At 35.9% G+C, this 22,673-nt stretch overlaps 1 protein-coding gene across 1 annotated transcript; it reads left to right on the forward strand.

Annotated features, from left to right (window-relative positions):
* Window positions 1–7,466: 7,466 nt before the first annotated feature.
* On the forward strand, window positions 7,467–8,027 carry LOC129754346 (uncharacterized). The gene has a single exon (XM_055750351.1). It carries the CDS (start codon window positions 7,652–7,654, stop codon window positions 8,000–8,002), a length of 351 nt encoding a protein of 116 aa, XP_055606326.1. The 5' UTR covers window positions 7,467–7,651; the 3' UTR covers window positions 8,003–8,027.
* The last annotated feature ends 14,646 nt before the right edge of the window (window positions 8,028–22,673 follow it).

The raw sequence follows: 22,673 nt of genomic DNA on the forward strand, positions 1-22,673 counted from the left end.
TCATACTTGAAGTTTTTTTTTGTCAATTTTATATCACCGTCTGTTCTCTTTTCTTCGAGAAATGTATCAAATGATTAGCTAATTCTTGTTCTCATCGGCTTTGCTAACACTAGTATCAGTTTATTGATTCATCTGTGTTTGCGAATTTATAATTTTGTTCTGTCATCAACAACAAGTTCATTATTTCTCTTAATTTATTCCATTGACGGAATAATGTATGTTGAAACAAGAAAGTTTGTTGATTTTAGTTTATTCGTATTCAAACTTAATGAATGCCGAAAAACACATGTCATCAATATTTGTAATTACGACATTTCCCTGATTCACTTTTTGTGCGTCACACTCTGGCAAATAAGATTTAATAACCTACACGGAAAATAAAAAAAGGTAAAATTTACCTTTTTGCGAGGTGATTTTTTTCCACCCCTCTTTCGAGGTAAATTTTACCTTTTTTCATTCACCTAGCAAAAAGGTAAATTTTACCTTTTTCCAATTCACCTAGAAAAATGGTAAATTTTACCTTTTTCGCATTCACCTATAGCAAAATAGTAGATAATATCGTTTTCCCATTCAATGATTTGAAAGGTAAATGCTAGTTGGTTTGGTTGGTTTCTTCAATAAAAATGAAAACAAAATTCTTTTAAAATTTTTTATTTATTTTAAAAATAAATAGGGACAATTCATTATATCATTATTTAAATATATCACCTTGTTTAAAAAAAATATTGAGGAAAGTCCTTTTTTCGCCAGGCTCGTGGCAATTCGGCTTCGCGTTCTTCCGCGCCATAATGGCGACTTATCCAGGCTTTTCAGGTCCGGCTTTTCCGGAATGATATCTGGAGGATGACGTGGAATACACCTCGAAGCTGGGCTGATCTGAAATAAAAGCAAATTATTATGATGAGAACCAGCACAACTAAATAATAGCTAAGAAAACACTTACCATTCTGTTTCGATTTTTCCATATTGGCACGAAACAAAACTTCCCTTCTGAGTTACAAAACAGCTTAACCTCAGTAAACGGATTCGGCAGTTAGTTCTTTTGTTCGAGATGATTGTATCGCTTTGTTTAGCTCAATCCTGGTCAATTCCACCTCGCTACGAGGTAAGTTTTATCTTATTTGGATTTACCTTTTTTTCTAGGTGAATTATACTTTTTTATTGAGCTCAATTCAGGTAAACATCACCTCGCTACGAGGTTAGATTCACCTTTTTTATCGGTGAATTGTGCCTTTTTTCCAACATCGATTAAGGTCAATTTTACCTCGCTGTGAGGTGAGTTTCACCTCGAAGAGGTAGAACTTACCTTTTTGGCTTTCACGAGCGTTCACCTTGCTATCTCGGTAAATTTTACTTTTTTTTTTATTTTCCGTGTAGAAACAATCCAAAGAGTTCTTGAAGCAATGGGATTTTGGAAAATTTATTTGGGGTGAAAATTAACGGAGAGAAAAACCTTATCTAAACTTAGCCAATAATACTAAAATACAACATAAGATACACCGGGGCAAGTGCAAACGGATTTCACCAGAGTTTGCCCTAGAAAAATATGTATATCTTTAAAAATTATCAGTTATCGCATCATTGAAATAGTGCCCAACAAATTCCAGTTGAAAGTGGAAAAGTTAAAAAAATTTGGTAAAAAGCAACGATACGTTTGTGATAAAATTAAACGCAATGCTTTTTCCAAACTAACTCACAGATGCGTTAGTGTATCGGTCCTAAAATGAATTTAATTCATGTTCCGGTATGTTTTATCCACTTTTATTGATATACTAGCTGTCCCGGTAAACTTCGTTTTACCATTAAATAAATAAATCGTTATTAAAGTTTTATTTCATCCTAACGTTCTTAACTTCATCGTACGTGATGATTACAAAGGAAAAGCTTCCATTTTTATATATAAGATGTGCTGAAGAAAAGATGATTTTGTATGGGGACCCCCCTTTCATAAAAAGTGAGATTCTTGAAACTATTATACAAACCATCTCTGACCCAAAAAACTCTCAGACACCAAATTTCACTACATTCCGACCGACCATTCATACGTGATGTTGTTACAAAGAAAACGCCTCCATTTTTATATATAAGATGTAAAGAGATAATTTTGTATGGGGACCCCCCTTTCATAAAAAGTGAGATCCTTGAAATTATTATACAAACCATCTCTGACCCAAAAAACCTTTAGACATCAAATTTCACTTCATTCCGACCGACCATTCATACGTGATGTTATTACAGAGAAAACGCCTTCATTTTTATATATAAGATTTGCTGTTTTCCTGCAAAATTAATTACATTTTGGGACTCCATTTTTGCTGACTGTTAAAACAAAAGATCTTCATTTGCCAAGGCACTAAGGAATTTTGAATATTCGCTTCAGATAGAAAACTTTGGATAAAGGGTGATACGGTCAAAATTTGGTAAATATCAACTTGACGCATTTCTTTAAATTTTGCTTTTAAAAAACCTGAACACCCCTCATTTTGAAGATGTGTGTGTAGAATGTTGCTCCTATTTTGATTTTGGAATTCACTCTTTAGTTGTCAAAATGCCGTCCAAGGAAGAAGAGCAGCGTATCAAAATTTTGCTCGCGCATCGCGAAAATCGGAGCTACTCGCACGCAAAGCTGGCAAAATCGCTAAAAGTTGCCAAATCAACCGTTACAAATGTAATTAAAGTGTTTGGGAAACGTTTGTCGACAGCCAGGAAGTCTGGATCGGGGGGAATCGAAAACCGGAAGCCACTGAGACGACTGAGAGAGTTGCCGGTAGTTTCAAGCGAAACCCTAACCTCTCTCTCCGAGATGCCGCAAATAAGCTTGGTGTATCGTCTACAACCGTGCATCGAGCCAAAAAACGAGCCGGACTATCGACTTACAAGAAGGTAATGACTCGAAATCGCGATGATAAACAAAATACGACGGCCAAAGCGCGATCCCGGAGGCTGTACACGACGATGCTGACGAAGTTTGACTGCGTTGTAATGGACGACGAAACCTACGTCAAAGCCGACTACAAGCAGCTTCAAGGACAGGAGTTTTATACGGCAAAAGGAAGGGGAAAGGTAGCAGATATTTGCAAGCACATGAAACTGTCAAAGTTCGCGAAGAAATATTTGGTTTGGCAAGCCATCTGTACCTGTGGCTTGAAAAGCAGCATGGAACCTGGAAGCAAACCTGGAATATGATTTTAAACTGCTATCTACATTTTTAAATATTAAATAGCAATTAAATAGCAATCTGCTCTCTTTAAACTACGAAAAAACTAAATACATGTTATTCATCCAGGAAAGTAATATCACAACACAGAGATCCACATATGAATCAGTTTGCCATACAAGAGATGAAACCCTTCAAATACTTAGGTATTCATTTAGACAGTACCTACTCTTTCCTGGAGTTGTTATACACAACATTTGGAAAAAATAATTTCTCCCCTCTGTGGAGATTGAAGAACTTTGTGCCACAACATGTTCTTTAAAAATTCTATTTTGCATTCATTCACTCTTTATTTCACTATCTTATAACAGTCTGGGGACGAGCATCTCTTTCGCACTTACATATACTTCAAACTTTGCCAAATAGATGCTTGAAAAATATTTACAATCTTCCTTTGTTGCATCAAACTAGGTTTATTTATTCATCTAAAGTCCATAATATCTTACCCTTATCAGATCTTTGTGATATCCAAACTATATTGTATGTTTTTGATAACCTGCATTCGTCAACTTCTATTCAAAACCTACATTTCACAACGGGAATACGAACACATAATACTCGTCACTTAAATCATCTTCAAGGCTTGAAACTTTTTTCAGAAGCTTCAAAATACAAAAATTTCTTCGGGGACCCTAAATGAATTCAAAAGTTCTTCAATATTGCATCTTTACTTTTTTTTATGGACGAACCCTGGAAGCCTGGACAAAAAAACTCCCTTTTCCGACTTTTGGTGTCATTTTGACACCACAAAAGTAAAATCTATTTAAGTCGTTTGAATTATTATGAACTTCATATAAAACTTATATCAATAGAAACCTTGTAATGTCAGTAAAATATGTTTAGAACATTATATACAGCTAAAGTTACAAGTTTTCTCGTTATTCAGCATGAAAGAAAAAAAAATCCGAAAAAACACCTTATGCATATGAAAGCTGAAGTTAATGCCTACATCATGAAGACAAGAAATATTTTTTAAAATTTTTTTTAATGACATGGTCACAAAAAGTTCGAAAAAGTGGTCTAAAAAACCTACTTTTCATTCGATTGCTAATAAATACTGTTTTAGCGATGGTAGAGTTTTAGAAAAAATATCACAACAAACTTTATTAAAATTCTAATACAGGTCGGACTCGATTATCCGGAGACTCGATTATCCGGAGTTCGATTATCCGGAATTTTAGACTCGATTATCCGGAATTTAAATTTTTTTTTAACTTTCATTTTGATTTTTTAAATAAATTAGTACTATAATTCACAAAATAATATTTTTATCAGCTTTGGACGGAGTTAGTGGGGTTCAGGGACTAGTATAGTAGTTGTACTTTATACTAAAACTCGGTTATCCACAGTGTATTGTTCAAGATCAAACTCATTAACTCTATAATACATAATATAAATATGTGGTCAAGCAAGAACGTAGCTAGGAACAGGAAGGGTAAGAATAAGAGTTGTCAATGTGTTTAACCCTCTACATCCCATGGTAGCACAAGCGATCTACAACATTTGCGTCTTTATCAAGTTTGTAAATCTACTATGATGCAGTCAATTATTCTATAAACTTCCTTGTGTACTCATTGTGCTTGTCTATAAGCCTTCTTGAAATTTAGATATAGTAACTATTGAAAAACAATATAGCAGCTATTGAAACAATCATAATTTTTTCAACGAATTACAACTTTTGAGGCCATGGGGAACAACTTTTGTTCAAGCTTTTTCTTTACAAAAGTTTTTTTGTTGTTCAAATATTAAAAAAAAAATCGTGGGAAGTAACGGGTTAATTATTTTTTATCTAGTTTAATTAATTAATTATCGATTGTCTTCGGTTGAAAATGAGTGGATTTTGAAATGTATTTTAGTTTATTTTCAAAGTATGATCAAATGTACAAACGTGAAAGTAGTAAGAAAAAGAGGGACTTAAGCTAGGGTGTCATTTCAGTATGTTCCCCTTTTGATATTCTTTTTTGTTACATTCTCATTTTGGTTAAATAAAATTCATATTTCTTGTCAGGAAACTTCTCGTTTATTTAAGCTTAAAAACAAATTCATTCATTGAATAACGAAGCATGAGAACAAAAATCACTTCCGAGATGTGTCAGTTCAAGGTAAAGTGAAACCAGTAATTGTTTAATATTACATATTTGTTTTTTTTTTTCTTATCACGACTTTACCCTTTTTCCTAAAAAAAATGATTTCTGGCTATACGCCACTGCATTTTACAAAAATAATGCACAAAAAAATTACAATTTAACGTCCTCAGGCTGAAAAAAATCATTTTTTTATGATTCGATTATCCGGAAGATTCGATTATCCGGAGTGAAAAAAAAATCGATACTCCGGATAATCGAGTCCGACCTGTATTTTGCTGTCTTTAGATTTTTGATGCAACAAAAATTGAAATTACTGGAATTTTTCAAAGTTCACTACTTTGCGCAATTTTTTTACAAATTGAAATTTCATCTGTTTTTGTGGTCCCCCGAGCAGACTTTGATGCCTGAATCGATAGCAAACAGTTACCAAAATGAGCTACCAATGCCAAAATGATAGCATAATTTAGTAGTGTGTTTTTCCCGATAGCAAAACTAGGTTTCATTAAAGCATCAATATGCCGAATAATGATACCTGACTAATACCTAAATAAGGCATTGAGACCAAAACGAAAGCTTTTTTTGGTTTCGATTTTTTCAAGATAACAAAACGAGGCATCATTCAGGTTTCATTTATTGTGATAGAGCAGGAAGTGAGATCGAAAGGATAGCATGATTTGGTGTTCAATTCCCTGTGATGAAAAATCAGATTTCATTAGGTGTTAAAATTGAAATCGAAATAAAAAAAACAAAGAATTTCTCCGCTACCGGCATAATGTGCAAATTTCTAAGTGTTGATGTTTTAAACATTGCAAAAACAGGCATCATTAAGGCATCATTAAATTCCACACAAAATTAGTTGTGTAACGATACAATTCTTATACAGAACACGACATTCGATTTTGGCAACGTGTCAGAACACTTTAAAGTTGCCAATCGAACCCTGAAAAAATAATTTATCATTTTTTGAATTATGTCTGTATTTTTTTTTATTATTTTCAAATTTCAATCATTTTTGGTATTTTAGAGTACATCTTTTTTTTTTCAATAATTTTTCAACATATTAGAACGTAAAAACATATTGAAGGTGTTTGTCTTAATTATATTGGTCCTGTGAAATAAGAAAAGAAATCTAGGTAATGTATGTAACTTAAATAAACCCTTCTATTTTGGTACATGTGCTAAAATCAAACCGTGCCTCAATCGAATGTTGAGTCTGTACTTAATTTCATTATCGTAAAATACGATTCATTAGGCTGAGGTTAATTTTTTATTTTCATAAAAATAATTCGCTTGAAATTTTATTTTCGTTCAAAATGTTCTTGTAAGTTATATGAATTGATTAAAAATATTAAAACAAATGCTTCAAAACTGTCTGTTTGAATTCTTAAGCTTTTTTTTCAAACGAAATCACTAAATAAAAAGCTTGAAAAATTAATTTATCATGAAAACTTTTAAATAGAACATGCCTGATTTGAAGTTTTTTTGAAATTATTTTCAGTTTGTGTCAATCGAACATTGATCTTCGTCTTTAATTCTTTGCATTTTCTTATTTCCCTATCTATTGTCTGTTCTCTTCAATAAGAAAAAAAAATGATAAAAAGTGATTAAGTGATGTAGACCTGATCAAACAATTGTGAACATACAAAACGAGTTTGGCTTCTTAAAGCCTCAAGGTATGAGCCATTTCAAATAAATAAATTACTTAAAAAAATCAATCAAACATAACTTCAGTCCTTTTTGACAATGAGCGATGGCAGCGAAAATTTATTCTTTCTCTCCTTAAGTAAAACCGGTAAGATCTGTCAAAAATTATCTGTCAAATCACTCACATTCATAGAAAACCATCACCTAAACGGGACAGCGATTCTATCGCCTATTGCAAACAAAATGCAACGGTTTCTCAATCAGTACATCTTAGAAAGAGATGATAAAAAAGTCTCTCAAATCACACATATAAAAAACTTTGTCCGTGAAATGATATAAAATGACAGATACTTAGTGTACAACGGTTTAAAAAAAAATGCTAAGGGATAATTTGACACGATTTGCTGTATGGAACACCCTGGTCCCTATCGATAAACCATAAAAAAAAAACAAACCTAGAGAATCTATTCATTTGGCACCACTGGCTGAAAACCAAAACAAAGCGAGACGAATCAAAACATCAACTTTTTTGCATCGTTCACAATTATAATTCTACATTAATGTCTCCAGAAATAGTTAACAGTGGATTCGGCATTCTTTGTGACATAGTGTTCGCTGTGAAATTAAGGTAAGAGAGTCTACAGCGAAGCGTACGTTCCGTAAATTCACCTACCGTAGGGTGGATTTGGACCAGCTTCTGGACATGAAGCATGATCTGCTGGTGGAGCACAGCAGAGCCAAGCGACGTTTCAAGCGAGGAATCCGCCGCAAGCCGCTCGCTCTGATGAAGAAGCTGCGCAAGGCCAAGAAGGATGCTCCCCCACTAGAGAAGCCAGCCATCGTAAAAACCCACTTGCGAAACATGATTATCGTTCCGGAGATGGTCGGATCGATGGTGGGAATCTACAACTGGAAAACCTTCAACCAGGCCGAAATCAAGCCGGAAATGATCGGACATTATTTGGGCGAATTTTCTCTCACCTACAAACCGGTTAAGCACGCTCGGCCGGGTATCGGTGCCACCCACAGCTCCCGATTCATTCCATTGAAGTAGAGGGCGAAAGGGATGGTGTGATAAGGTCTATAAGTTTATAATTTACTAAAAGCTTACGGTGAAAATAAACGAATGATCCATCTAAAAACAGTAGAGGAATTACCTACCTATTTTCACTTTGCAGAAAAAACTATACCAGTGCAGTTTTCTATCACCAGTGGTTTACCGGGAAACAAGGACCAAAATTTGAATCAGTTTGTCCAGGCCGCTTAAATCAACAGAAAACAAGCAACAATGAGGACCAACAATAGATGAAGCAAAAAAAGGTGGCATGGAATTGACTCCAACGTGATAAAAACAGGTAACTTAAAAACTTTTTTCTTTATGTTTGGGTATTCTCACAAAAAATACCTCGAAGGCGGAAATTCAAAAGGTTTGAGAAAACTGTGCAGCTGCATTACTAAATGGCCTTAATAAGAACATCGCGTAAAGTGAAATTTAGCTTGGATGTGATACTGCAGATTTCATTTTTTTTTTCAGCAGTTTAATGGGAAGAGTTATTTCACTCTTATCAGGGTTTTTTTTTATTTATCAAATCAAGCAGATCGTAATGAGTAAGGAGAGTTTATTTGGAAAATCAACATTAGGAATTTATCGTATCAATTTTTAGACCGATCACATAGTGAGAACAAATCGGCGAACGCGACCAATGCTAACTCGAGCGGCGCGGAACAAATGAGCATTTGCTTCGCCGCATTCAGTATGTCAGCTCCACCGCAGTTCGCTTCACGTTCACTATATCATCGGCATTAAATGAAAAAAAATATATCCAACCGATAGCTTTACAGCCTTTCCATGCATATGAGTCACATGTGCATTTTTATCATTTTGGAGTTATATATGGAAAATGTTTGCTTTCAAACTTAATTACCTAAAAATCTGTTTTTGTACAAAATTTGTTCCCAACGTTTTGAAGAAAATGCCACTCAAAGTGCGTTGACTTTTACAAAATGTCCGCATAACTAAACTTTGTATGCGCTTTTCTCAGTTTGAATTTTTTTCACATGTTACCCATATGCATGGAATGATAGTTTACTGCTAAAAGGAAATAATTTTATATATTTTCCAAAAACATGCGTTTATCATTAATACTACTGAATTGTTTCTAATATTTGCAAAACAATATTCTTATCGGCCAGGGGAGGTTAATGTACTTAGATGTAGTTTATCATTAAAAAAAATCATGAATAGTTTTAGAAGACTCCTGTGAATCTAAAAATCTTTCCTATATTATTATGCCTACCTCCCTTAGGACAAAGCTGCTCATCGTTATTAATATTTTTATGTATTGATAGTAGCACTAGTATTAGTATTGCATTTTCGGTATAATATCGATTATTTTCTGCATTATACTTTCTACATAGAGTTTTACGGTAGAGTATCCTAACTTCTTAAGTAGAAAGAATAAGAAAACTTCAGACACTACTCGATCGAATATCCAGAAGTAATAACCGGTTCAATTTTTTTAGTTATTTAATATAATTTTATTTTAATTATTATTTTATGTCATTTGAAATTACTGAAAATTCTAAGAACGTTGAAGAACCCTATAAAAAAAGAAATTTTCTAAATAAAATAAAATACATTGTATACATTAGGGCGTTTACAATGTGCTGTACAATCCAGTGTTATAAAAATAACACTATAATATGTTGTTGCATAAGTAAAGGCGATTTAATAAACATCGCAATGTAGACATACAGTGCGATGTTTATTATGCATTACCACTAAAGTTGCATAAGCGGGAGCGATTTTTAACAACAGCTGAAACATTGACTAAGTAAACTATTGTTTTGAAATAATTTCGATTATTTATGTTATTATAAAAGATATTCAGAATAAATCATGTTTATTAGTGTATTTCCTTTTGATGTGTATTTGCTTTTTTTATTATATAAGTTCATTTCAGAAAATAAATTTCTTTTTAGTTTCGGTGGGGCTTCGCTGTATCTTTAGATTTTAATTGAAACTTAATTAAACTAAATGGGATCGTTTAAGGTGATACAAAAATATAGTAATTCCTATTATAAATGCTGAAGTGATAGTGTGAAAATCGCCTTAATTTATGCAAACGTAAGTGCAATTCAAGTAAACCATCGGAATGAATTCTTATGCTATCATGCCTTTTTTGCGAAATTCGGTATAATCTTTTCCGAAACATTGTGGTACAATGACAAAATTGTTCGCTCATTTTCTTAATACGGATAGCACAGTTCTACCAAATTTTGGTTTCATAACGTATTTTGTTACCTCGTTTAGCCATCCTAATTGAAAGGAATTTTGAAAGCATAACGATGCCAAATTTTGGCAGTAAATTATACCTTAAAGTGGCATCATTATGCCCTCGAAATTCATTTTAGAACGTTGGCAAAACGAGGTATCATTAAGGTTTCAGTGAAACCTACAGTTGGTATAATTGTGGTATCGGCATATGAAAAGTGAGACCCAAATTTTGGCATTGTACCACCTTTATTCGGGCAAAATGATACCTCATTTTACTTTCAAGGCATGATAGCAAAATTAGGTATAATTTTGCCATAAAAGTCTGCTCGGGCCACCGTAAGGTTGTACCCGGATTTTCAGTGCTTTTACTTTGTTTGGACCAATCAAGTTGTTTGCTCTCCGAGTAGGTACGGTGGGTGGTGATTCGGGCAGAGAGCCAAGCCGAGAGACGAAATAACGATGCGTGTCGTGCATTTCTTGGTCTGTCGGCTTCGCTCTCTGACCAAATCACCACTCACCACCCACCGTACCTACTCGGAGAGCAAACAAACACGTTTTGCTGGACGCGGTGCTTGTAGTTCTAGAAATTCAGGAATGATTTTACGTTTATAATTTTCATATTTTTGTGAAATCTCACAGCGTGATTTGTTGCACCTCACTAGAATGTTGATTAAATTAGCTTTTCAATTAATATACTTTTGATTGGTCCAAACAAAGTAAAAGCACTGAAAATCCGGGTACAACCTTACGGTGGACCACAAAAACAGATGAAATTTCAATTTGTAAAAAAATTGCGCAATGTTGTGAACTTTGAAAAATTCCAGTAATTTCAATTTTTGTTGCATCAAAAATCTAAAGACCGCAAAATGTTAGAATTTTAATAAAGTTTGTTGTGATATTTTTTCTAAAACTCTACCATCGCTCAAACAGTATTTACTAGCAATCGAATGAAAAGTAGGTTTTTTAGACCACTTTTTTGAACTTTTTGTGACCATTTCATTAAAAAAAATTTAAAAAAATATTTCTTGTCTTCATGATGTAGGCATTAACTTCAGCTTTCATATGCATAAGGCAAATATTTTTTTGGACGTGTAATATATGAACTACAGCAGTTTTTGTGAGGCATGTATTTTCAGATTTTTTTTCTCTCATGCTGAATAACGAGAAAACTTGTAACTTTAGCTGTATATAATGTTCTAAACATATCGGTATCGAATTTTGAAAACGGCGAATGCGCCAAGACCTTTGTTTTGAGAAAAACGCATTCCAAGTTTCAGAAAATAAAATCAATTTCCTTTTTAGCTGCGTACAATCATTTTCCTAAATAAGTCGCTAAAATGCTTTCAAATTGATTTAATTTCATCACCCGATCGATCAATATAGCTTTTCCGTACTAATTACTTCAAAAAATTAATAAATATAACTGTGGGCCCTTTTACCACAGACTGATGCTCTCATTTTGTTCATTCGCCAAATTGGATCGCCCTTTTGAGTTGCAGAATGACTGTTCGCCTTTTGGATCACTCATTAAAGAAGCAATATTCCAGCAAATTTCGGCTTGAAAGCGGATCCAAATGATCACATTAACACATTAGCACATTCAACGATCTTATAAATGCTGATTTGTGCTTCTCCTCGTCCTGGGAAAACAAATTTCAAAAACTTCAGTGCCCTTTTTCCATCTCGAAATAACTATTGGCCCTTTTGTTCGCGACGAAATTTTGAGGGGAAATGGGCGAATGAACTGTGGGATTAAACACTCATAAAAAAAGCTATTCGCCTTATTTAAAAAATTAAATTTAACTTTACTAAAATAAGAAAAATTAAAAGGAGATCATATTTTCGGATGTAAAATAAAGAGTTTAACGCATTTATGTGATAATCTGGATTTGTTTACAGTTGGCGCATTCGCCGTATTCAAAATTCGATACCGATATTTTACTGACATTACAAGGTTTCTTTTGATGTAAGTTTTGTTTGAATCGGTCTAACACGCCAAAAGTTATAACGATTTGAGCTTGTGGTGTCAAATTGACACCACAAGTGCTGATTAGGGTAATGAAATCTAATGCGGATGAGGGTTAAATTATAGTTAAAACTTAATCTTTTAATTTTAATCTATTAATTTTAGTATTACTTTTTACATAAATATTTAAAATTTTCTTAAAAATGAATCTCTTAAAAGAAATCTCTTTCCATTGAGATTTAAAATATAAATTAGTTTAACTTACTTCGCCACATATCCTCGCATTAAATTATAAACTTTGAGTTCTCAGCACGAGAAGTGTTTTACTCGCGTCGCGTATTAGATTTTTTGTTGTTGTTTCTGCTGCCAGACCTGCTGAGAACAGTAGCGTCCATTTCCAGGGGGCTAAATGAAGCCTTTTGGTATGGGGGAGTGTGGTGGGCCGCTACAAATATTAAAAAAAGGCTCTCAAAGTTTCGTTTTTTTTACCCTCAAAAATCATTAAAGGAGAGGGGGGTTGAGGGGGGGAAAGGAAATCGGAAATATCAATTTTAATTTTGATACCAAATGACTTAAAAATGAATAAAAAGCCGAAACCTGGCATTTTCTCGAAAGAAAAAAAATCGACTTTCTGGTACATAAATAGTCGTTTTTCCGAAAAACGGACGGTTTTTTAAAAACCGTAAGTTAAAAAATTTTATTTTTGACCAATTTTGTTTTCGAGATAACACCAGATCTCGACGTTGCATGCATTTCTAAGTCATTTGGAATCAAAATTAAAATATAGATTTTCTCGGTTTCCGAAACTTTGAGCACTTTTAGGCATCTCTAAATCAAGTCCGATTGAGCTGAAATATTTCACAGGTCAGTATTTTGAGCTAATTTACAAAATGTCGGTAGACATATCATTTGCAAAATTCGACATAACCCTTTTTTCCAGGAATTTACCACACTGTGGCATTCTTACCTTTCGACATAACCCGTTTGGCTGCCACCCTAATATAGGGAACTCAGTGTGATATGTTTCTTTGAAGAGATCTAATTTACTTAAAACTAAGGCGTACTATTTCCAAGAATATGATGGCTAGCATCTTACAAATGCTAAAACCACCAGCTCACAGAAAGAGTATCATAACTAAATTTCAGGATTTGAATAAATACCATGACCACAGTGAGTAAAAAGAAAGCTTCGTAAATGAAGATAAATATTTTAAATTTTTTACTCAGAATTAGCTTTATCAATAAATTTTCAATTCTTGCAAATTGCGAAACCAAGTTGTAAATTGTCAAGATGTTCCAGGAGCAGAAGAGGAATCTGCCACAATCATTACCTACAGCCGCACTGGATTGACATTTCATGTTCCGAGCAGCCAGCCAGAGCCAGATATCAGCACACCATCATCGTTGGGTTGCGTTGCGTATAAAATGCAAATCATGTTGCAAATATAAACTCCACCAATCCGCCCCAGCTTAAATAAAGAATAAAGCACCCCAGACAGCATCCATGTTCGTTTTGAAATTCCTCCCCCGTCAACGAACGAACGACGGCGACGCACACGGCACTGGAATGGAAATCGAGTAGAGGGCTCAAATAAAACCAAGAGAACAAATTGAATTCTCCAAACATGACATCATTGTTTTGATAGCGTTCGCACCCAGTCAGTGGATCGTGAATTTCACTACCGCAGCATCCCTCATCTTCCCAGCAGCAGCACATCATTGATATCCGGATTGTCTTTTTGTGGCGTGGGCTGGTGCGGAATTGAAGACAACGATTCTGTCCTTGGCCAAGCCAGCCACGGAGGAACCTGAAGAGAGGTTGGCTCGTTGTCAGCCTCTTTTCGATGTGATACCGCAAAAATTCAAACCCATAATTCATGGAAACGTGAGCTTAAACGCAACCTCCAGGCGCTACGAGTTGTCACCAGGGGCTTCCGTGAAGAATTTTTCCTCGAAAAATGGTTTTTTTCTTGCAAGTTCATGGTGGTAAGGTTAATACCAGTTTAACTACATCAGCAATCGAAAATTTAAATTTTTACTGCTTCAATGTTGATTGGGAAAACAGACTAGCGAAAAAAAAAAATCAATAAAAATAAGAATAAACTTCAGTGATTTCCCAAAAATATTTTTTTAAGAAATCTACTAGAATCGATAACTTATTTAATTATTTTTCTAGAATAAATTTAGAAGAAATGAATCTTCTGAAGCTCAACGTTTTTTTTAACCTAAGATTCAGTAAAATTTCCCAACGAATACTGAATTTCCCAAAAGGGCCCGTCACGTTATCTCAGACAACGAGGAAGAAGCAAAAATGTATCTCCCACAACATAAATCTTCATCTCGTGTCGGCTTCATCATCAGATAAGTGCGAGAGTTCATGTGTGTGTCGCGTTAACCGTCGAACGTGAAATCGTCAACAATCAACCCCATACTGTTAAGTAGATGGCGCTCCTGACAGGTTTCTTTTCTTTTCTGCCGGAATATTCTTTAAATCGTCCTGGCCCCCAGTCACATAAAGAAAACGTGGGAAAAATTGCTATCCGACCTACACCCAGTCATGTGTCATGCGAAGTCTTCTCGCACAGGAGAAAAGGCATATAGGGTGAGTGCTCCTACTTTGGACCTAGAGCCTACTTTAGTCCTAAAATGCCGAAAATTGGAAATAATTCATTTTGCTGGCATAAAATAAATATTTTGCTATGCACACAAAGAACTCTTATTTTTCCTGAACCCTACCATACCGTTTTTTGCCATTTAAAGTCTTTCTGATAAAATTTTCAACGTTTTTAAGAATGTACCTCTTCATCAGAGGTAAATCAGACAGCTCATTTAGTGGGGCGCGTTTTGAGAAATTAGAGTGTTTAAGGAAAAATCACATTTTTTTACTTTCCAAGCCAAAGTTTAAAGGGAAATTACTTTCACTATGAAGAATATGAACCATACTACCCATTTTTCCAAAAATTCATGAAAATCAATGGAAAACTCGGGAAATTTGCAAAGGGTCCAAATATAGGAAACTTTTGACTTTGATGTTCCATGTTTAGACCTGACATCACCAAATCTTTGTATCAAAACCAACAAATGAACAATGTTGCGAATTTTTAGTTGTGGCATAATTCAGAACCAATATTAATATTTCTTACATTTTTGCCAGATTTACGCAAATAGACTATATGTTAGTAAGTAAACACAATCAAGTTTCAGCTATCGTTTTACTGATAGAGCTGACGGGGAATAAAAGTGTTTGTGATATTCTTAACAGAAATAATAGTTTTTGAAATATTAAAAAGCTGTAATACTATTTTATGATAGTAATTGATTTAAGTTTACATTTACAATAAGTTTGTTTATTTATTTTCGAAAAATCAAACTTTTTGTAGGAATTTTAGTTCTAAGTCCAAAGAAAGGAACCGGTCCAGTACCAAAATAGGAACAGTAGGTTCAAAGTTGGAAATTTAAATCATCCATATCTTTGACAATCTCTCAATAATGGCGAAACGTATGTTGAAAATTTTCATTGAAACTTGCAGATAAGATCATGACTTATAAATGAACTTCCTGAAGGATATAAATTTCCCGTCCATTCGTGAGAAAACCTTGATTATTTAAAAACCACCGCTTAATGGGTCCAAAGTAGGGCAACTAACCCTACATACAACAATATCAGCTGTCAACACCGCCGTTCTCCAGTTGAGGAGTATCATTTTCAGTCTTCAGACAACAATAACGTTAATGGGGAATTAATAATTTCTTGAACAACGCGCTCTCCAGGGGGGATCAGACCGTTAGTTGTGTTTACTTGTTTTTCAAATTAAATTTTTCAAATATTTGAGCATAAATAATTGTACAACTGAAACTAAAATTTCATTATTCAGATGAAAAATAAAAAATAAAAATTCGATTGCGTTTAGATGTTTTTATATGTATGATCCAAACTGTTAGTTTTACAAATGGTTTCATGCAAAAGTTAGACAGTTTTATCCAAATCCTTATGACGTTTTTAAACTCAAGACACTAATGTAAATACCTTGAAGTCTCTATTGTAAAGCTCAATAACTAACTAAACGTAACAAACGAGACCTCTTAAAAATATAAGCTTTGATCTATTCAGTAAATTCTACTGAATTATCGTAAAATCCTGAAGTTTTCGATAAGTCTGAATTAGGACTTTTCAATACAGTGCCCTTAGAGCCAAAGGGTAATTTTGTTATCGAATGTATCCGGATGACAAGCCTATCGTTGAAATATAAGTTTTATGTCGTAGAGAAAGTACAATTGAGGGGATCTCCAGGGTTCCATGGCTCCTAATGAATTACTTCGCATTCGCATTCCCATCAAGGTTGCCGAAATCACAGAAAAATCTGTAATTTCACAGAATCTTGAGCAAATTTTCATCACAGAATCTGTGTCTCAGAACACAGAATTCTGAAATTTTCACAGTTTTCACAGATTTTTTAAAATTTGAATAGATTTCTGAAAGTATTTTATTAAAAAAAAATTTAGATTTCTTACTTTGAATTAGAAAAGCATGATAAGATTGGTAATGGTAATTGATTTTTCCCAACAAAAATGTGAAAAGACCCAATTTATCATGAATTTTATATGAAATTCAAGGAAATAACATCACAGAAATCCATCACAGAATTTTTGGGTAAAATCACAGAAAGTGATAATTATTTTTCTCAAAAACACAGATTTTTTTTCGGCAACCTTGATTCCCATTCGCATGAACAGTCGCCTAAAACTTCGGTTGGCGCTACTCATCAACTCTCCGTTTCATGAAATTACAGTCGTTCGAAATTGCAACAACTTCTCTTTTGAGATTATGGAACGCTTCCTGACTTATAATTCCAAAATAGGCTAAGTCTCCATTTCGTTGCCTCAGATTATCAAATCTCTTAAAAAGGAAGACCAGCCCCCACAGAATGTTGGAGGTGCCCTGGCCGAACCCTGTGAACTGTGTGGGGAAAAGGGGAAGGTATGTTATTCAACGTTTACTTTACCGATAGATGCAGAGATCAAATCTTCTACATCAGGCATGTCAAACTCGTTTAGGTGTGCGAGCCGCATTAAAAATTTTCTATGACGTAGAGGGCCGCAGCCAAAACCAGTTAAATCGGTACATTCAGCTTTAGTTTTTTTGCAGTAATATTTTACATAAAAATCAGTGGTGTTTTTTTTTGTGACAATTTTAAACGGGGCTACGCGGGCCGCATGCGGCCCGCGAACCCCAGTTTGACATGCCTGTGTTAGACAAAGACAATTCTTAGAGTTTATCTAATATCTTAAAGTCTTTGCATACTTTAAGACGCGACTTTCAAGATTTTGTTTCAGTCTTTTTCAACAGATAATTTCTTGATAAACATTAGTTTTTGGACGAATATTAGTTATTTGGTGATAATCAATGATCACGATCATTTCAGAAGAAGAATATACCTTTTTGGACTCGATCAATTAAACCCATAACATACATTTTGGGGATAAAAAAATTGACATTTAGATGTTCATATTATTATCTTACGATTTGAAACTAGGCCTTCGACTAGCTCAGGACTCCAGCCAATCTCAGGGTCGGCTCGTCGTAGCTAGGAAATACTTACCAACCTGTTCGATGTCGTTACCTCCCACCCAGTTATAACCCGTATTTAAATTCTTTCGGTGCACGCAATAAAAGTGAAATGAAAATTTTAAGGGCAATAAAATCAACGTGTATTGAAAGCTAATTCGAACTTCTGTTATCAAGGAGCAAAATTCAGATTTTATTTATAGAAAAAACTCTTTTAACTCACTGCTTGCTCGATGTGCTGGTGCGGGTACCCGTCGATGCTGCCGGACACCTCGATGCTGGAACTCGCTGCCGTGGTACCACGTGGATTCCGTCAGCCGGATTGGCCGGTATTTTCCCGTAGTAGCGGACGCCCTGGTGCGTCGCGCAGGTTCTGCCTCAGGCCTCAAAGTGGTGATAGATGCGGCCTCGGAATACTACCGGTGGCTGTAGGATGGCTTGTCGAGAGAACTACAGTTCTCTGTTCTTTTCTGCACCGTGTGTTGTTGTACGGCCAGAGAAAGTCGTTTGCCGTATGGTAACGAACGGCGTATCCGGGAAGCCGTATGTTGACGGACGGCCGTGTCCTGCGCCGTATGTTTACGGACGGCGGTTCGACCCTCTTGGGACGCACTTAGCACTTTTTATCACGGTGCTGATCTGTGAGGATTTTTCACTCGCGTTACTAAACTGCCAAGATCTTCGATATAGGTGAAGCTTGGCTAACGGAAGTAAGTTGGCGGTTTATACGATACGCGCACAACTGTCGAACGACACTTTTCGGAATCGCGTACCCAAGGTATAAGAGCCCGGCCCATTGGTGCGTCGGTCTTTTATCACCTCCTCCGGTACGACCAATCGGTGATGTCGACGCTCCTGATTGGGCCACGTCATCTTCTTAGTGGTTCCGCATGTGGCGCGGATTCCTTATGGCGTGGATGGTGTCTCGGCTAGATGAGGTTACAGCAGTTGAGCTAACCTAATCTGCTACACTGAAAAACAACTGCTATCTTTCTATTTTCGAAACAAGGTTTACTAAAGGCCCATTTTAAATTAATTCGTTAATTAAATTTTATATAAGAAAAACTTTTAAGCGTGAATATTTACATTTACTTACATTTTATGTTTATCAGGGCAAAACTGCCACCGAAATTCATAAAATGCAGGTTGTAACCGAGTAGGAGGTTACAATATTCACCTCTCCGGGAGAAAAAGGGGCATAAATTATTATGAACCCTTTTTCTGTTCATCAGTGATTACACAAGAACTCAAAAATAATTCGTTTGTTTCCAAAGCCATAGATATCTGGAATTGTGAAACGTAGTTTTTCATCTATCCTGATTTTAAAGTTTGAAGCTCATGATGTGGCTACATCTTTGCCCTCTTTTATTTACTTTTCAAATACGCTCATTACATTTCATTGGTGTAATTATTGGATTTTATTCTTTCTGTGTTTTTTTTTCTTTTTGGTTGCTCTAGAACAAACAAGAGTTAGGCAAGACTTCAGTTATTCGGGGTCATATATGTTCATCGTCATTTCTGACTCCATATCTATTTGGAGGGTCAAAACAAAGTTTGATACCTTTACTGACCATCAGCGGCACTGGGCCTCCGGTCTCCAGCGAACACGTCGGTCAAGTCAACTTCATTTGTCTAGAGCTAGGATACTAATGAGTGAATATGAACTAGCAGCGAATTTAAAAGAGGAAAAACAGTTATAACCAGGATAGGCCTGATGTGGAAGGCGGATTGTTTACTCCCTCTCTAATAATTACTCGAATTACCCTTAAATCTACAAAGTTATCCTTATCCTATCCTACGACTATTTGTTTTTCCTAATCTATCAATATTTACAAAAGAGGTTGCAGTATCAAATAAATTTTGCAACAAAATTCTTAGATTTTAATTTTGGAAAATATGAAAAAGTAACGAACTATGTACAGCTTAAAATAAGTAAGTGAAAAAATTATAAAATCTAAAAAAAATAAAAAAATAAACAAAATGTAATAAGAATATTAAAGCTTCAAATTCAATCCAGCTTTTAATAAACTATAATAATGGAAATGAGACTATTTACAAAGATATGTACAAAAGTATTTCAATCCAATTTAGTTTTCTAAGCTCAACCTGGTTTGAGGTGAGCTGCTGGCCACACCCCTAAGGACTTTCCCTGAGGGTCTTCAATTTCGTACGAAGAGGATCCGACTTTGGAAAGAATTTTCGCGGGAAGATACATTGCTCCGTATTTCGCATTGTAATTCTGAGCTGCATTTGACTGTCTCATATTCCGATAATAGACCGCTTGTCCTACCTGAAACGCATTTGCGTGTACGCGATGACGAAGGTTATATTGATTTTTCCGAACTTCATGTGCTGCTTTAAGATTTTTCTGTACTAATTCAAAGATACGATCAAATATTTCCTTTTGTTCATTGGAGCGACTTTCCTGGGTTTGTTCAGATTCTTCTGATCCTACCTTGTGATCTGATCCTGTAACGAACATTTCGTGACCGTGCGTGATGAAAAAAGGAGTGAATTTAGTAACTGTGTGAACGGAGGTATTAATGATGGTTTCTATCTCTGATAATTTGGTGTCCCAGAGTTTCTGGTCATCTTTGACATAAGTCCTAATAGCCGCATTCACCGTGCGGTTCACTCGCTCGACAGGGTTTGCCTGCGAGTGGTACTTGGCATTTAACCAGTGACGTATTTTGAAGCGATCTAATAACGATTTGAATTCTTTAGATAAAAAGCATGAGCCATTATCTGTGATGATAACCTCGGGAGTAGAATTGCGGAAGAACCATTGGTTTCGAATAATCTCGCAAAGTGAGCTACTGTCAGTTCTACGCATGGGGCTTAACATAATCCACTTGCTAAAAAGATCCAACACCACCAGTATGTATTGGTAACCCTTTTTACTACGGGGGAGGGGTCCTATAAAATCGATTGCTATAATCTGCCACGGATGCGTAGTGATCCTTTGCTCACCCATCAGCGGGACTACCGGTACACATGCTGCCTTAACCTCTTTACAAGTGGTGCAGCGACTGACATAGTCTTTGACTTCGATTGCTAATCGTGGCCAGAAATAACGTTGTTTGATGCGTTCCGTGGTTTTATCTACGCCTAAGTGCATCGCTTCGTCATGATTCTGACGAATAATTTGCTCACGATCATCAGGGGAGGGAACAAGTTTCCACTCGAATCGGTGGTCGAAGGGTAAGTTAGGGGTAGATACAAATTTGAGTAGCTGACCGTTTTCTATGCGAAAGTCCACATAGTCGTCAGGTGACTCTGAAACCTTCTGCAACATTTCCGTGTACCATTGAGAGTTCTTTCGAGTGGACACTACTGCGACGCTTCTCGACAGAGCGTCGGCCACAACGTTCTCCTTTCCCTTTCGATGGCGTATGGTAACGTCGTATTGTTGTAGCGTCAAACACCAACGACTACAACGCGACGCAGTTTTCCACTTAGTGGTCATTATGTGTGAAAGGGCTGACGAGTCAGTTATTAAGGTGAAATGACTTCCCTCGACATAGCATCTAAATGCTTCTATTGCAAGAAGAGCAGCTAACGTTTCTTTCTCGCACGCGTGGTAGTTACGTTGAGGCGTAGTCAATTTATGGGAAAAGTAAGCCACGACGCGTTCTGTACCGTCGTGCTCTTGGGTGAGTATCCCTGCAACAGCGACGTCGCTGGCGTCGGTCTGTATACAAAATTCTCGAGAGAAGTCAGGGCTGACAAGGATTGGGGCGGAAATGAGTTTCTCTTTGATTGAGCTGAAAGCTTCTTCTGCGCTTTCGTTCCACGCTAGTGTTCTACTTTTTGTTTTTAGCAAATCTGTGAGGGATGAAGTAATACCACTAAAATCGTCAATAAAACGACGATAATAATTACACATGCCAAGAAAACGGCGCAATTTTGTAAGTGTGGTCGGTCGTTCATATTCTACGATCGCTCTAACCTTTTCGGGGTTGGGACGCAGACCATGAGTCGACAATAGATAACCAAGAAAAGGCAATTCTTGCACTCCGAACTTGGATTTTTGAATGTTGATGGCTAAATTTGCTGCTGATAATCTACGCGCTACTTCCTTGAGTAGCCTCACGTGCTCGTCGAATGTCTCACTTACGATGACTATATCATCTAAGTAGACGAACACGTGAGGTTCTAACTCGCCGTGTCCTAGAATGGTGTCCATAAGATACGATAAAACCATGGGTGAATTTACTAAACCGTAAATAAGGCGTGTAAATCTAAACATACAAGACCCTGAACGCAAAACGCGGTATATCGTCGAGACTCGGGGTGAAGTGGTATTTGGAGGAAAGCTTCTGAGAGGTCGATGGTACTCAGAAATTGCGCTCGCGGCAATTGCCCTAATATTCGACCGGGATGCGGTAACGGATACGCGTCGCGAACTATTCGCTCGTTCAATTTTCGCGCGTCGAGACATAGGCGGACCTTACCGCTCGGCTTGATGACGGGGACAATATTTAGAGACCAATCTGAGTGACATCTCTCAATTATTCCGATTTGAAGTAACCGATTAACTTCGTCGTGCACTTTTTGCTGAACTTTCGGCGATAGGGGGTACGGATATTGACGGATCGCGGGTTTATCCTTCCAAATTTCCTGAATCTCGATTTTATGCTCGAGTAAGTGTGTATGCGTAATTTCGTCCGGGACTGCAATTTTAAAAGAAGATTTGACCGATTCTAATTCATTTAATTCGGTTTCCGATAATGTACACGGCATTTCATTCAACGACGCGGAGTTGGATTCGATAGCAGCGCATTGATTCACGGTTGGGATAATATTGAACTTTTTCCAAAAGTCCATTCCTAAAATACAATCTAAAGATAAATCTTCCACAACGAGCGTGGCTAAAATTTTCATTTTCCCGTCGAACGAATACGGTATATAAATTT

The sequence above is a fragment of the Uranotaenia lowii genome, chromosome 3 (assembly GCF_029784155.1).
Source record: "Uranotaenia lowii strain MFRU-FL chromosome 3, ASM2978415v1, whole genome shotgun sequence".
NCBI lineage: Eukaryota > Metazoa > Arthropoda > Insecta > Diptera > Culicidae > Uranotaenia > Uranotaenia lowii.

Coding starts and splice junctions, on each gene's coding strand:
- LOC129754346 (XM_055750351.1), top strand. CDS start 7,652: ATGAAGCATGATCTGCTGGTGGAGCACAGCAGAGCCAAGCGACGTTTC.